The sequence below is a fragment of the Prionailurus bengalensis genome, chromosome E2 (genome assembly GCF_016509475.1).
Source record: "Prionailurus bengalensis isolate Pbe53 chromosome E2, Fcat_Pben_1.1_paternal_pri, whole genome shotgun sequence".
Taxonomy (NCBI): Eukaryota; Metazoa; Chordata; class Mammalia; order Carnivora; family Felidae; genus Prionailurus; species Prionailurus bengalensis.
The window spans coordinates 1,481,168-1,499,176 of NC_057352.1; the positions used below are offsets into that span (position 1 = coordinate 1,481,168).

Here is an 18,009-nt window from a genome sequence, read left to right on the forward strand (position 1 = left end):
TCTAAAAATTCAACGTCCTGGAGAAAATGTTTGCAATATAGTATTGTCCTTTTAGAATTGTGGCAGTGCGATTGTGTGCGTCACTGTGTGTGTGTGTGTGTGTGTGTGTGTGTGTGTGTGTGTGTGTGTTCAAATGTTTCTATACAAATCATTTTTCTTCATATAAAGTTACTTTTTGTACACCGACCTGCAGTTTGCTTTTCTCACTTATCTTGGACATTCTAAAGCCACCTCCTCATTGTATACCTATACCTCATACTTCCTTATTAAGAACCCTGTATTCCTAAAGCTACCACCTTCTTTTCAAGGCCACATTGCATTCCTTTGCAGGCATCGTGGCTGGTCCGGCTGGTTCAGGACTTGCCATCATCGTTTGGTTCCTGTAGGACTTCTTCTTCAAAGCCAAAGAAAACTCAGGGTTATACACTGGTAGTCTGGCCACTGACCAATCTCCACAGACAGAAAAGCTGGTCAAGAAAAATGCAGACTATCTCAGTGGAACCTCCATAACTATGGAAGTAAAGACCACTCAGATGCGAACAAGGGAAGGATACTTATTCTGACCTTGTAAAGCAAGGGAGTTACTCATTATCAATTGTTTTGGGGAGTGACTCCAAGGCAGCAAAGGAGTGGAAAAGCTTTATGCTGGAAAAAATGGGAAGGCTTCAGATGTCCCAGGACTGGAGCCTGTTAGCACAGGAAAAGTGGAGGAGGGCCAGATAGAATTTGGGTGTCTTATGTGATTTATTAGGGGTGTATATTTGGCTTTCTCCACTTGGTCCAAACATTCACCATGAAGTTGGCCATGGTGGGAGTATTTACATTAGCGAAATTTCTAAATACAATTCAAGGTTTGCCTTATTGTTTTGTTGACTGTGCAGACTTAAAGTAATGAAAAAGAACAGTAACAATGCAGAATTAAACATGTGTCTGTAGCTTTATGTTGTAAATAGCACAAAAAAATGAGGACATACTCTTTCAGTATTTAAAAACGATTACCATATTTAGCAAATGAGTCATGTCGTCTGATGAAGGAGTTACATTCCAACAAATGTTTGACAAAAACCTTTTTTTTGTTGTCAATGAAAATATCAGTCAATATTCATTAACAGTATGAAATATATATATGAATTTATTGGCATAAAGGGACTCATAATATTCCCTCATTATCCTTTTAATGCCTATAGAATCTGTAGTGATGTCACTTCTAACATTTCTGACATTGGAAATTCGTGTATTCCCATCTTTTCTGTATGATCAGTTTGGGTAGAGGTTCATCAATTATACTGATATTAAGGCTTTGGATTTCACTAATTTTCTCTACAATTTCTCATTTTCTATTGCATTCATTTTTGTTTTGATCTTTATTATTTCTTCTGCTTTCTCTGGATTTCATTTCTCTTCTTTTCTAGTTTCTAAAGGTGAAAGCTGGGGTCCTTGATTTGAGACCTTTTTTTTCTATAAGTGTTTAATGTGATCAACTTTCCTTGAAGAGCTGCTTTAGAAGGCTTCCACAAATTGTCTTACATTGAGGGATTTTTTTTCCCCCATTCCATTCAAAATAATTTTAGAGCAATTTTTAAAAATTTATTTTGGTGTGTGTATGTGACAAAAAGAGAGAGAGAGTCATCAAACATAGAAGGGATCTTCCTAAAGAGCTTCTATAAAAGTGCTATTGCAAATGCCATGCCTCTTTGTCCATTAAAAAAAAGTATTCCCCTGAGATTGTGAACAAAACACAATGCCTACTCTCTGCACTTATATTCAATATTAATATTGGTGTTTTTGTCTAGTGCAATAAAACAAGAAAATGAATATATAACATTTGGAAAGGAATAAATAAGGAATTTATCACTAGCCACCTTAAATTTTTTCCCTAAATAACATCTGCACTGGGTCCTTCTTTGGAGATCCAGTCCACTATTGCAATGCTTCCCTACCCCCTGTAATTTTCTTCACTCCTTCTGGTTCTTTTCTACTTCCAAAAGACAGACCTATTACCTTCTAAGATACCATGTAACTCAACACCTTAGACTCATTGCTTATTGTCTGTGTCCCTTAATGAGAATGCAATTTCCATAAGGAAACATTCCTTGTTTATGTTCTGTGCACTCATACATCATATACCTAGAAATGTGCCTGACCCACATAAGGTACATGTCTGCTGAAGCACTAAACAAATATCCTGCACAGAATTCCTGCTCATTTGCAACATTGTGTGTTGTTTCCAACTCTACCCACCCAGTACAGTCTCTCCCTTCAATTTCAGTACCCTCAGATCTCTCAGGAAAGGAAAGAAATGGTATTTTGGATTGACCAAGTGGATAGGATGTGCTCAGCATAGTTCTCTCACTTACTAGATTTCAGTGCCTTCTGTTCAATTTGCATGAGGATTTTTGCCCTCCCCATCCTGTCCTGACACTCCTGTTACATATCTCAATTAATCACTTTTAATAGCATTTGGGGGTGTGCACAGTTCACAAATGTTTTCCACAAATAATCTTCAATCCCCAGTAGACACTGTCAGTGCAATTACAGGTGAAATGATAATCACTTCCCAGCAAGCAGATGAGATCACAGAACCTCAAAACCTTTATCTCAGGGCTCAAAATCCCCCTTTCCGCACCTGCACAGGTTCCATCACCGCAGCCACTGCCCTCACAGCAAACTCCAACTGGGTTAGTAGCTATTTTTTTTTCCCCCAATTAACTTCTTCATTATTATAAGGAGTTTATCTCAGGAAAGCCAGGGATAACCGTTCTCCCAGAAGCAGTAGGTTTTCTCAAGCAGAAACATACAAAACCCAGCCTGGGGAGACATCTGCTCCGGAACCAGCTGAGGAAAGGAGAGGCCCTTGCCACCCTCATGCACCTGCTTCAGGGCCACCCCGGGTGCTCCCTCCAGCAGCCAGTTCCAGCCCCCTGTGAAATGGGCTCTCACCTGTCTGCAGCCCTGACTCACAGGCTGCACCCTGGAGCCGTCACAGCAGGGGCATGTGATCGGCAGTGAGAGACGATGAGTTCCCAGACGGTGAGTGTCTGAGCAGCCATTGCTGGGACGCCCCAATACTTCTGGGGGTGCTGCTCTGCTTTGCAAAGGGGAAAGGCATGTGGTGCTGACTAAAGCCCAATGATCCGTGTCCAAATTTCTCTCGTTTGTAAAAATTCACATCTCATTTACAGAAAATAAGGTCTCATTTGTTTTCATGATAGAAACAAACATCTTATGGTAAGAAAAATGTGGCCACAAGTTTGTGGGGGACAGGAGCGCCTGGGTGGTCGGTTAAGCCTCGGACTCTTGATTTCAGCTCATGTGGTGATCTCACAGTTTGTGGGTTCAAGCCCCATGTCCGGCTCCGTGATGAGAATGGCTGCTTGGGACTCACTCTCTCTCTGCCCCTCCCCTGCATTCTCTCTCCCTCAAAATAAATAAACGTTAAAAAAGAGTTTGTGGGGAACAGACAAGAGGAATACTCAGGACTGTAGTAGTCTCAAAACACAAATGTTACTCCAACAGGTAACCAGATTTTAAAGGTGCTTCAATAGTCTTGTCCTTGTACAAATCTGACGTTCTCTCTACCCTTTAGGGACCTCAGCTGTTCTTTGGATCCATTCTTATCCATCTATCATCTATCTTTCTATCTAAATACATACATAGTGTGTGGCCACCCCATCCACTTACCTACCTACCTCATTTTATACACTGTTATTTTCAAAGAGAAACTAATTCTGGCCAGAGACTCTTTAGGGACAGGCTGGCTCGCCTTCCCCTCTCCGAGAGCAAGGGCACTAAACTGAGATTCTCCCTGTGACTCACAAAGCCACTATGATCAGGTGGACGTTGTGAGCCATTATTGCCCTGTGCATTGCTACAATTTTATCGGGCTGGAGTGGTTAATAATCACACTGATCTGAAGATTCATGTGTTTCTGTTCTCTTTTATGTTTATTTATTTTTGAGAGAGAGAGAGAGAGAGAGAGAGAGAGAGAGAGAGAGAGAGAGAGAGCACGAACAGGGAAGGAGCAGAGAAGAGGGAGACACGGAATCTGAAACAGGCTCCAGGCTGAGCTGTCAACACGGAGCCCCACGCGGGACTCGAACCCACAACCCTGAGATCATGACCTGAACTGAAGTCTGACGCTTAACGACTGAGCTATGTAGGCACCCCTAGATCTCTTATTAAAAAGAAAAAATATCGGGGCGCCTGGGTGCCTCAGTCGGTTAAGCGTCCAACCTCGGCTCAGGTCATGATCTCGTGGTTTGTGAGTTGGAGCCCCGTGTGGGCTCTGTGCTGACAGCTCGGAGCCTGAAGCCTGCTTCGGATTCTGTGTCTTCCTCCCTCTCTCTCTGCCCCTCCCCTGCTCATGCTCTGCCTCTGTCTCAAAACATTAAAAAAAATTTTTTTTAATAATAATTATAATAAAAGAAAAAAATAGTCCTTCTTTGCTCCCTGGCTCTGCCCCTTTCCCGGCTGCCGCTGCCGCTGCCGCTGCTGCTGGGGGAGCCCACCCTTCACTCTCACCCCGTCCTGGCCCCGTAGGCGCGGCCTGGCGTCGCCTCCTGCCCTGCGCCACCGTGAGATGCTGCCCTCTGGGCCCAGCGGCGCCCCCAGTCCCGTCCACCACGCCCCACCCGATGCGAAAAGCAGGGCCGGGTCTAGGCCAAGTGCAAAGCCGGAGGAGCCACGAGTACCGGGACTAGGAGGCGTGCCTCCGGAGCTTAGGTCACCAAGGTGATTACCAACTGGTTGGAAAACGTGGTCCGGGAAAGCATAGTGAAATATTTGAGGCCATTAACATCACCAACAGCGAGGCAGTGGTTGTAAAAATTCTCAAGCCAGTGAACAAAAAAGATAAAAGGAGAGGTTAGGGTTCTGGAGAAGCTTCATGGTGGGACAAATATCATTAAGCTGAGGGACACCGTGAAGGACTCTGTGTCAAAGACACCAGCTTTGGGGGGCACCTGGATGGTTCAGTGGGTTAAGCACCTGGCTCTTGGTTTCGCTCCCGTCATGGTCTGGAGGTCAGGAGTTTGAGCCCTGCATCTGCGGACGGTGTGGAACCTGTTTGGAATCCTTTCTCTCTCTCCCTCCCTCCTCATGCTCTCTCTCTGTCTCCTCATGTGTTCTCTCTCTCAAAATGAATAAATAAACTTAAAAACGATTACACCTGAAAATAATGGAATGTCATTTTCAGTTGAGTTCACTTTATTATTTTAGAAACAAGCATTTCATAATTTTACTATGTTTTTACTTCCGAGTATCACCTGTTCATACACAGTGCCAGCATTTTTAAAATAGATTATCTAAATGATTAATATCTATAGTGAGATCATGCTATTTGTCCTCCTTTATAATCTACACAGTTAAATAATTTCTTTGTATTTAAGTTTAATTCATTGCTGGTACATCTTTACTTATCTCCACTTTCATGTTAATGAAAAAAATGGCCTCTGATTTGGGCTACGCATGGTAATGATGTGTCAAAACAGATTTATAAAAATATACTCCAATATTTTTACATGGCAGATTTGACATCTTTACGTTTTTTTTTTTTTTTTTTTAATTTTTTTTTTCAACGTTTATTTATTTTTGGGACAGAGAGAGACAGAGCATGAACGGGCGAGGGGCAGAGAGAGAGGGAGACACAGAATCGGAAACAGGCTCCAGGCTCTGAGCCATCAGCCCAGAGCCTGACGCGGGGCTCGAACTCCCGGACCACGAGATCGTGACCTGGCTGAAGTCGGACGCTTAACCGACTGCGCCACCCAGGCGCCCCTGACATCTTTATGTTAAGATAATGAGAGCAAGAAATTTACCTCTTAAAAAAATAAATTTACCTCTACTATTTCAAATAAATCTCCAAGTAGTTTAACCATGTATTAAATAAATAATTTTCCCAAATATTTGATGATTTACTTTCATCCAACACAGTTTTTAGTTTACTGACTCTGATCTGTGCTATTGATCCGTGTACGTCTTCAGCAATGACAAGTTGTGGTTAATCGTCTTTGTATCTAACACAGCAAGTTCTCTTCATTGAACTTAAGTGTAAATTTATAGAGGGTATATAATACATTATGTAATATGGAATGTATATAATATATAGTATATAATTGGGTATGTTTACATTTTTTGTTTTGTAGTATTAGAAAAATGTAGGGGTGCCTGGCTGCCTCACTCAGTACAGCATTTGACTCTTGATTTCAGGGTTGTGAGTTCAAGCTCTATATTAGGCATGGAGACTACTTAAAATAATAGTTAAAAAGAAAAAAAAGAAAAATTTATAAATTTTCACTTGAATTATATGAAAAAGACACTGTGTTAATTAAATCATTTACAATATTAGACTGTCTTGGAAATAAGTCTATCTCTGCTATTTGTTTACTACTGATTTTAAGCTTTTTTTTTTTTAAGTTTATTTACTTATTTTGAGAGACAGAGAGAGAGAGAGAGAGAGAGAGAGAGAGAGAGAGAGAGAATCCCAAGCAGGCTCCATGCTCAATATGAAGCCCAACTTGGGGCTGGATCTCACAACGAGATCATGACCTGAGCCGAAATCAAGAGACGGATGTTTAACCGACTGAGCCACCCAGACACCCCAAACAGAGCATTATTTCTCCTTCTCCTTCTTATCGTCCTTCTCCTCCTACTCCTTCTTCTCCTCCTCCCCTTCCTCCTTCTTCTTCTTTTAAGTATTTACTTTGAGAGAAACACAGAGAGGGGGGTGGGGCCAAGAGAGATGGAGAGACAGAATCCCAAGCAGGCTCCATGCTGTCAGTGCAGAACCCCACGTGGGGCTCAATCTCAAGAACTATGACATCATGACAAGAGCTGAGATCAAGAGTTTGATGCTTAGCCTATTGAGCCGCCCAGGTGCTCCCAAACAGAGTATTTCTTAAAGACAGAGCATTCTTCTTATGGAAGTCTCCCTTTAAAATCTTGTTGAATTTAATTTTCTATTAATTTACTTCAGATCTCTGCCTCTTTTTCCATCACTGATAAGGTTTTTTATCTGAGTGAAAGCACTGACTTTCCACAAAGGTTCATACAAAATAGACCTGGTTTGGATACCTGCCCCAAAGAGTTTCCTTAATGTGATTCCTTTCTTTTGAGTATCATGGTGATTTATATACTAAGCTAGATCCCTTACATTTAGAATTATGGGAAAATCTGATACATTTCATTAACTGACAAGCTTATAAGCATCTGTATTTTAGGCGGGTTTTACCTTCTTTAGTTTCCAAACTGCTCATTTATCTGTTCCCTCTGGATACAGATGTCACTTGGTTTTAAGAGTCCTGTCTAAAGACAGAAAAAAAAATTAAGTACGGTAAGAATAAAGTAATTTAACAATGAAATGCTAAGAATAAAATGTGTATTGTCTAGGTTGAAAAATATTGCCTTAAAGACACAAAACTTAGAAAATATTATTAATAGAAGAAAATGTCTTTGAAAACTGGTATAATGGAATATTTCAAATATATGTGAAAGATAACAGCATAAGGCCCACAGACTTATCACCACCTTAAACAGTTAAATTACCAGCACGCAGTCATTTCATTTCATCTATACTGTCACCCACGTTATCCACACCAGATTATTTAACAAAAAAAATCATATGTATAATTATATTCTCAAGTAAATAATCAAGAACGTACTCCTACACAATGACATGGGATGTAAAGATTGGATTCCTTCATAAGGAGGACCTGAGTACCTTTCTAATACCTACAACAATAACTACTCAATAATATCATTAAATAACAATAAGAGCTCATGTTTCTCTTATTCACCCCCATATAATTTGTGTTTTTCTATTAAGAGTTTGGCAATTAATAAGTCCCCCTCTTTTTCTTATTCTTATAAAAAAATGGATCATTTATCTAGAATAATTTAAGATGTTCTATCAACTTATTACATCCTACTGATACTGCTTCATATGCTGTCCCAGTCAGTCACACTAAAGGTATAATTTTTGCTAGTGGCTTACTCAAATTCTAGTTCAGTTTATTGTGAAGAACACTTCAGAGGTAATACAGTTCCTTCTTACTGCCTCCCATTCAAAGAAGTTTTTTATAGCTTTTTATATAAGCTTTTTATAAGTTTTTTATAGCTCAGCACAGAGCCCAACTCGGGGCTCGAACCCATGAGCTGTGAGATCACGACCTGAGCCGAAGTCGGATGCTCAACGGACTGAGCCACCCAGGTGCCCCTGTGAGAAGTTGCATTTAGAGGCCACAATCTGGAGAACAGAGGTGGTAGTTGCTCAGGAGTTGATCACAATATCTGAACCTGTTCAGTTAAAAAAACTGTATCTATCTCTCTATGCATTTCAAGTCAAATACACATTGGTTAATGTTGACTTCTTTCAATTACATGGATCACATTAATATTCTTATTCAGTCATTTTAAAAAAATTGATGATTTTACTAAAAATACGATATTGGATACCAGTTCACAATCTTGGCTGATAGTTTTGGTGTTTTGTTTGAATACACCCTGATAAAAATCAACAGACACAATTATTTTTTTTTAGTTTCTCAAAAGTAATTATTTGTATGGATTGGTCATAAACTTCTCACATAATAAGGGTTGTATAGGTATACAATCATGTTTTAAAGTCACTTTGAGATTGAAAGTAATGAGTTATTCTTGGGGCGTCTGGGTGGCTCAGTTGGTTAAGCGTCCCACTTCGGCTCAGGTCATGATCTCACATTTCATGGGTTCAAGCCCTGGACTGGGCTCTATACTGACAGCTCAGCGCCTGGAGCCTGCTTCAGATTCTGTCTCCCTCTCTCTATGCCCCTCCCCTACTCACAGTCTGTCTTTCAAAAAATGAATAAAGCTGTTAAAAAAAAAAAAAGGAATTCGTAATTACATTTATCTAAAATATCTAACGATTGGTGGAAGAGTATAAACCTCCAAATCCCATGTGGAGATAGGACTCTTAAGAAAAAAGAACTAGATTCCACATTTAAGAGAGCAGAGATCATCGGGGACTTCAATATTCTCAGATTCTCAATGTTACCCTGACCTGGAACCAGATTTCAAAATTACTGTGACATTCGAATGATCCTCCAAATCTGAAACTCTTCCTACCCAACAAGGACCTCACGATCCCCTGATCAGTAGGAATTTTTAATGTGGTCACCCCTCACAGACGTGTAGCGTTTAACAGCATGGTTTGTTCCGGCAGATAAAGTTCTACTCAAGGAGCATAATGATGGATATTTCAATATTCTTTCTCTGAGAGCACAGTGCACATAATTTAGCCCCTACCCATGTCTCCATGGCGTCCATTCCCTTTTGATTAAGGGAATAGAATGAGTCTCTTTTGCCCTTGAACGACTACAGTTCAAACATAGGAGTGACCCATGGTGATCACAGGTGTTAAGTAGTCAGAGACTCCTCCAAGTTGACTCTGATTTACAGAAACTATGTAAATTCTCACTCCACATGAAATGACATCTTTGTTGGAGAATTAAATTCATTACATGTTTTCTTTTCAAAGTTATTTATGGAACTTTCCCTTGGTTTAAAATTCTTCTCTGATAAAGTTCATATGTATATTGTACTACATTTTCTTAAAATTACCCTTCAATTTTAATTGCTGCTATAAAAATTACAATTGTATCTAAACATTTTAAACAAATCCATCTGCCTATAAAGTTGATGTGAATGTTTATGTCTAAATATGCCACGACTCCCTCCTCCTTCAGTAACCCAAGGCCTAAAGGTTGCTGTCAATTGGTGTGCATCCTTGGAGAAACATCTTATCTACAGTGACGTAGTAAAATCTCCTTTAAATAACCACTATCTGACCCTTTTGTTGCTTTTAAGGACATATTCTGAATGTCCTCTATGCAGAAAAAAATGTGGTTTATGGAAAGCCCTACAGGAAACATGAAGACAGTAATACATATATTTTGGATTTCCTCCAGATCTTCTGCCCCAGTTAAGACCAATTTCCACTTGAAATTGATGGGCTCTTCCAACTTGGAAATGGGGATTATCTTCCTCATTCAGGCAGCAGTGGGGATCCTGGGAAATTCCCTCCTCTTTGGTGTTCATACCTTCACTTTGCTCACAGGACACAAGTTGAAACCCAAAGACTTGATTCTCAACCAACTGGTCTTAGCCAACAACTTGGTGCTTTTCTCCAAAGGGATCCCTCAGACCATGGCAGCTTTTGGATGGAAATCTTTCCTAGATGACCCTGGATGTAAAGTTGTCTTCTATGTCCACAGGGTGAGCAGAGGAGTTGCCCTCAGCATCACCTGCCTGTTGAGTGGCTACCAGGCCAGTAAGCTTCATCCTAAAATCTCTGGGGTGATGGGGCTCAGAACGTCTCCAAAATGCATTGGCTTCTGCTGTTTCCTCTGCTGGATCTTGCATCTCCTGTTAAATATCTACACTCCAATGAAAATGACTGGGCCAGTGAACAGCAAAAACCTTACTTTAAAAAATATATTTGTCTACTGTTCTAAACTACCACAAGATAAACTTAGAGACTCACTAAATGCTGTCATATATTTTTATTTTGACTTTGTGTTTTTGAGCATCATGGTGTGGGCCAGTGGCTCCATGGTCCTTGTCCTGCTCAGGCACAAGCAGCGAGTCCAACACATTCACAGCCGCAGCCTTTCCCCCAGACCCTCCCACGAGGCCAGAGCCACACAAACCATCCTGATGCTGGTGAGCTCCTTTGTCTGCTGTTACTGTCTCTCTTCCATTTTGTCTTTTTGCATAACATTTATTCGGAGTCCAAACGAGTGGCTAGTAAACATCAGTGTGTTTGCAGCATCATGTTTTCCAACATTCAGCCCATTTGTGTTCATCAGCAGTGATATGCATGTCTCTCGGTTCTGCTCTGCCTGCTGGACAAGGAAAACAATTTCCTTAATCTGGTAAAACAGTTGTATATCTTTTGATCTGTGCAGATAAATCTATTTTTAGTTTCACCCTTCATTAAAATATACATGACTATTTGGTGCTAGTTACAATTCTAGGAATCTGTGATATCCAGTGATTAACACCCCACTCTCATACAGGCATAGTAGAGCCAAAATAGATTTATACAATATGCAATTATTACTTAACATACACAGGCTGTATTCCGCAACTAAGAAGTTTAAGGTCCTTTACAGAGTATAGTGTATGAGAACTACTTGCCAACATAAGTAAAATATCACCTATGTCTAGTAAGGGCTTCTCAATAGTTGTAATATGTTTTTTCCCTAAACGTAAGTGAATGAGACTGTATCTATCAGGGAAAAGATCTGGAATGGCCCATATGGGGAATGTACATACAACCTTTTTTTTTTTTTTAAATGTTTATTTATTTTTGACAGAGAGAGAGAGAGCGTGAGCAGGGGAAGGGCAGAGAGAGAGGGAGACACAGAATCTGAAACAGGCTCCAGGCTCCGAGGTATCAACACAGAGCCTGATGCGGGGCTTGAACTCATGGACAGCGAGATCATGACCTGAGCCAAAGTCGGACGCTCAACAGACTGAGCCACCCAGGCACCCCTGTACACGCAACTTTAATAAACAACAAAACTGTAGTGTTTGTGGCAGAATACCACAGGTCAGAGAAAAATTCTAAACTTTGTCCTAACAATGACAAAGGTCAATGAAGAGGTGTAGGAACATGTGTGAATCATCACCTTTGCTTTTTAGATGTCATTTAGTACATACATAATAAAATGTGTTTCATTTTAATAAACTTCCATTTGACTCCCAATTTTGGTTAAAATATTATGGTTTAATGGTTCTCAAACCTAGTGTGTTTCCAACCTTCAGTCATTGGCATTTATTTTAAACAAAAGGCAGGGACACCTGGGTGGCTCAGTCGGTTGAACATCCCATCTTGATTTCGGCTCAAGTCATGATCCCAAGGTCGTGGGATCGAACCCTGCATCAGGCTCTGTGCTGAGCGTGGAGCCTGCTTAAGATTCTCTTTCTCTCTCTCTCCACCTCTCTCCCCTGCTTGCACTCCCCCTAAAATAACATAAACAAACAAAAGACAAAATTTCAAGAGCTTAAGCATTTTTCACTCTATTTCTCACATTTAGTATCAAATATAAGAGTTCTTTTTTCCCCCACTGGCCTATTTTTCTCTATTTAATTCACGCTGTTCATATTGTCCTTAAGGATTTTATCTTATTTTATATTAGTTTAGTTTAGTTTGAGAGAGAAAGAGAGAGGGAGAGAGCTGGGGGGAGGGCAGAGAGAGAGGGAGAGACAGAGAATCCCAAGCAGCCTCTAAACTGTGAGCACAGAGCCTGACACGGGGCTCAAACTCACAAACCATGAGATCATGACCTGACCTGAAATCAAGAGTCACATGCTTAACTGACTGAGCCACCCAGGCGCCCCGTGTCTTTAGGATTTTAATTCAATCTTTTAATTTTGCTGAAGAGTCCAGGCAATTTTACAACTACAGTAAAACCTTGGTTTGTGAGTAACTTGTTATGTGAGTGTTCCACAAAAGAAGCAAACATTTCTAATATATTTTAACTTTATAAACGAGCAACGTCTTGCAATACGAGTAGTACATGATGCCAAACGTTACATGATTACAACTGAACCAATGGTTCTCTCTCTCTCCCTCTCCCTATCTCTCTGCAGGATTGTGGGTGATTGTCTCCCATGCTCAGATGCTCAGTCTCAGGGCATGGTATTTGGCAGAAATCAGTGATTTTTCAGAATGCTGGAAGTTGCCTACAACTGGTACTAGTGTATTTTTTGTCACTTCAAAGCACCTGTGGACAGTCCTTTGCTTCTCCATACAAGAGAAAGCTTAGGAAGGCTTTGCTTCATTCTAGGTCCGGCTGCCTGCAGATATAGACCCTTTCCTCTGCTGCCATATTGCCTTATATGTTTAATGTAACATAATATATGACAAGAGTGTATTAACATTATACTGCAGTCAATATCCACGCGAGCATATACAATGACCCTGTGCAGAAAAAGATTCCATTGAGCCAACAGACAGCAGTGATTCTGTTATAACGAAAGTTGTCCTACACAATAACTCTCCTCTCATCTCCCTCACACCAGCCATGAAGGTTTTCAAAGGTAAGTGCAGGTTAATTTATTTTTCTTTATATTTTGTATTATATTACAGTATTGTAATCATTTTTATTTGAATATTTTTGGGTTGTGAAATGAATCATCTGAGTTTCCATTATTTTTTATGGAGAAATTCACTTTGATATACAAGTGCTTTGGATTACAAGCATGTTTCTGGAACAAATTATACTCGTAAACCAAGGTTTTACTGTATTTTATAGTTAATTTTGATAAATCCTAGGACTGAATGCTATCTTCGAGAAAGTATAACCTTATTTATTTGCACACAGAAAATGACATTTAAAGGCCTCCTTAAGTCCAATTAATTTTTATAAAAATTTCATGAACTGTGCAACTCTTTCTTGAGCTCAAGTTTGCACAATAGTCTCTGATGAGGCCTTATCGTTCCCATTATATCCATTCACACAGTCCCCGCTATCAGGTCAGGGTGTGTTTCTCTAAACCACCCTGATTAAATGCTTTCTAATTACCAGTCACCACTAACTTCTGTCTTCTCTAGTCCTAAGGTAATTCTTAGACCAATTAATTCCTGAATAGTTGATGAGAATACATATCTCATCAACTATTATAGATACATATACAGTATCTATAACTGAGCCTTAGCCCAAGGACACCTAATCCATACAGTTGATCAACGAAGCCACAGAAGATACAGCAGTTTCCTTATCTGTGATGACCCCACCTCTCTGACTCAGGCAGACCCACCTCCCAGTGAGCTCTCGGAGACCTGTGCTTATGCCCGCCGCCCTCAGTTCCTTCCTCACCTGCATGTCTGTCCTCTGACCTTACTGGTCTGTATGCTCTATGGCAGATTTCATATTTTCTAACAGTGCGCCTGAAATTATTTTATCTTTATGGGTTTACTAACAATTCGCTCATACATACAAGCTAACTATCCTCATGTCCATCTGGAAGATGAGAAAACACATTTACAGCCTATGAACTCCAGCCATCATTCCACAGCACCACTCGACTCAACCTTGTTTGTCCAAGTTCCAGACCCTGTTTTTAATGGAAATACTTTGCTTCCAAGTAACTGATCATCCTGTTTCTGAAGTTGAATGAATCACTTGGGGAAAGGTGTTTCTTTTGCATTTTATGGACTGATCTGTGTTTCACCTGATTTTCAGCCAAGCTATCACTTTCTGGGTCTGTAAACACTCATAGGGATACTGATTGTGTTTATGTTTCATGCCTTGCCCCTCATGACAGAAGTCTCACTCAAGAGAAACCTGCTAGTTAAATCTAACATTCAACCTTTTTGGTTTCCCATTTCCTTTTTTTTTTTCTCTTTTCAGCTCTGTGCAGGTTATGTATAATTCATCTCCATTAAATTCTTACATTTTATTTATGTTTTTTGGTGCTATAATTTAAGGACCACACTTATGTTTACCCCATTTTTTTCTTTACACTTTTATTGTGAAATGTAACATTACTACAGGGAATTATTATACATATATTATATATATATGTATATATATTAAGTATATTTAGAATATTATATATGTATATATATTAAATATATATATTTAGAATTTAACAAATGTTCCTAAAATAGATACTTCTGTATCTGCCACTGAGGGAAATACAAAGTATACTTGTAGTGTGCCCTGCCATGTCAAGTGCTCCATGCCAGACACGGTCTACACCTCCTCCAAGAGGAAAGCAACATCCAGATTTTTAAAGTCGGCATCTTTTGGACTTAAAGAAATTTTTAATGCTTATTCATTTTTGAGAGACAGAGTGCAAGCTGGGAGTGGGGCGGGGGGGGGGGGGGTGCGGGAGGAGACACAGAATCCGAAGCAGGCTCCAGACTCTGAGCTGTCAGCACAGCTCCCAACTTGGGGCTCGAATTCATGAACTGAGATCATGACCTGAGGCAAAATTGGAAGCTTAACCAACTGAGCCACACAGGTGCCTCTTTTGGATTTTCTCAATAGTTTTCCTTACTATGCATAAATTCTAAAACTATAGTTTGTTTTTGTATACTATTGACATTTATAGGAGTGAAATCATATATTATGCATTTATTTTGCCCAACCCATGTCAGTAAGATTCATTTATGCTGTTCAATGTGTCTGTATCATCCATTTTCATTGCTGTTGAGGGCACCACATTCCACTTTCCTAACGGCACACGGGAGAAAAATGAGGCAGAAACAAGTCAGCTGCAAGAGAAAGGGAGCAGGGGACGACAGTTTGGAAGGATGGTTGCCCCAAACTCCTCATTCTCGTATTTATTGGGAAAATCATATCAATCATCAATAGACATCACAATTCATTACACTGTTTAAAGAGTGTTCTCGGGGAAAACAGAGCTTGTTGAAGCATGTAGCGGGAATAATGTATGGCTGAGCAGGCACAATCAAAACATCTGATCAGACCCATAACAGGTGGTCATGGTCTCTGAGAAGGCGGAGAAGTACGAGCAAAAGCAGCAGGCGGCTGTCCACCCTGAGCGGGCCAGGCGTTCCCAGCTGCTCGGCTTCAGCAACATCAACTGCCTCCCCAGAGAGACATTTCACTAGATGTTTTTCTTAGAGCTATATTGTTTATTGTATAGTTGTAGTTAATGTTTTCCTCCAATATTATGTTTTAAGCATCACATTGATCTGAGGGCCCATTACACCGTATCACGATTTCTATTCTACAGTGATGGACCTTTGTATTGCTTTCACGTGTTGGGAGTAACAATGCAGCTGTGTAAGTTTTTGTCCATGTTTTGATGCATATTAGAACATATTTCTTTAGAGAAGTTCCCTCCCACACCAGGTTCTGTAACATAGTCTATCATAAATCAAGTGATTGTCCAGATGTATGTGGATCTCCTTCTAAACTCTACATGGTCCCCACTGATCTGTATGTGTAACTCTGCAAATACCTAATATCAAACTGTCATTTTTAGTTTTATAACAAGCCCTAATTTCTGAAGAACAATCCACCTTATCTTTTTTTTTCTTTACCTTCTAAATGTGTCTTGATGATTATTTTTCCTGTGAATTGTAAGTTTTAACTTCTTTTTTAAATGTTTTTATTTATGTTTGAGACAGAGAGAGACAGAGCATGAGCAGGGGAGGGGCAGAGAGAAGGAGACACAGAATCCGAAGCAGGCTGCAGGCCCAACGCGGGGCTCGAACTCACGGACTGTGAGATAATGACCTGAGCTGAAGTCGGACACTTAACCGACTGAGCCACCCAGGTGCCCCGAATTGTAAGTTTTAAAAACCAACTGTCGGGGCGCCTGGGTGACTCAGTCGGTTAAGCGTCCGACTTCAGCTCAGGTCACGATCTCGCGGTCCGCGAGTTCGAGCCCCATGTCGGGCTCTGGGCTGATGGCTCAGAGCCTGGAGCCTGCTTCTGATTCTGTGTCTCCCTCTCTCTCTGCCCCTCCCCCATCCATGCTGTGTCTCTCTCTGTCTCAAAAATAAATAAACGTTAAAAATAAAAAAAATAATAAAAAATAAAAAACCAACTGTCAACTTCAACCAGAGTAACGAGAGTCAACAAAATAAAAACTTAAAATAAGCATTTTAGCACTTGCAACTCTTTCTCTTAAAACTATCAACCATACCAGAATTTACTTTGAAATTGTGTATGTCTGCAAAATTATTATTTTTTTTAAATAGTAGAAAACATTATCAGGATATGGATTATCCTTACATCCCAGCCCCATTTCACCATCCTGCTTGTTTTTTTTCTAATTTGAATATTAGTTTTTAAGAGTCATTATGGCAGATTCCTAGTTTGGAAAAAAAAAAATTCCGAGGTCTAATATGCCCACAAATACATATATCTTTAAATTTTTACTTATTTATTTTGACAGAGAGAGATAGGGAGTGAGCAGAGGAGGAACAATGAGAGGGAGAGTAAGAGAATCCTAGGCAGGCTCTGCACCATCAGTGCAGAGCCCAATGTGGGAGTCGAACTCCCCAACCGTGAGATCATGACCTGAGCCGCAATCAAGAGTCTGATGCTCAACTGACTGAGCCACCCAGGCACCCTTATGCCCACAAATATTTTGATTGCTTTTTCTTTCAAATGGCATGCATATTGGCTGAGGACATTTCTTTTGAAACTTTATTTACTACTTAGCCCATTCTATCTTTTCAAAATATTTTAAGGTTTTTTCAATTAACTTAATTTCAGTGTAATTCAGGTACAGTGTTATATTAATTTCAGGTGTACAATACAGTGACTCAGCAGTTCTCTATAATGTTTTATTTAAACATTAAATACAGAGTGTGTGAGAGCACGTGTGAGAGGGGAAGGGGCAGAGAAAATCTCAAGCAGGCTCTGTGCTGTCAGTGCAGAGCCTGATGAGGGGCACGAACTCACGAGTCATGAGATGATGACCTGAGCCCAAATCAAGAGTTGAATGCTTACTCAACTGAGCCACCCAGGGACCCATTTTGTTTCTTAAATTCCATGAGTGAAATTAAATGGTATTTGTCTTTCTCTGACTTATTTCACCTAGAATTATACCCTTCAGATTCATCCATGTTGTTGCAAATGACATTTCATTCTTTATGGCTAACATTCCTATACATCCTGAAGATGTACATACACACACATATTATACACACATTGTATACACACACATCTTTATTGATTCATCTATTGATGGACACTGGCTATTTCTAGATCTTGGCTATTGTAAATAATGCTGCCATAAACATAGGGATGCCTGTATCTTTTCAAATTCATGTTTTTGTATTCTTTGAGTAAATGCCCAGTAGTGGAATTACTGGATCATACGGTAATCCTGCTTTTGATATTTTCTGTAATCTTCCTATTGTTTTCCACAACAGCTGCACCAGTTTGCATTCTCACTAAGAGTGCTGTAGGGTGCCTTTCTCCTCCACATCCTTGCCAACACTTGTTGCCTTTTGCGTTTCTGATTTTAGCCATTATGACA

General features: G+C 40.1%; 1 protein-coding gene across 1 annotated transcript; it reads left to right on the plus strand.

Annotated features, from left to right (window-relative positions):
* The first annotated feature begins 9,981 nt into the window (after positions 1–9,981).
* Positions 9,982–11,072, plus strand: LOC122495155 (vomeronasal type-1 receptor 1-like). Its single transcript, XM_043600939.1, has one exon. It carries the CDS (start codon positions 9,982–9,984, stop codon positions 10,909–10,911), a length of 930 nt encoding a protein of 309 aa, XP_043456874.1. The 3' UTR covers positions 10,912–11,072.
* Positions 11,073–18,009: the final 6,937 nt, after the last annotated feature.

Bases quoted from the DNA above. Each gene is read 5' to 3' on its own strand.
- LOC122495155 (XM_043600939.1), top strand. From the start codon at position 9,982: ATGGGCTCTTCCAACTTGGAAATGGGGATTATCTTCCTCATTCAGGCA.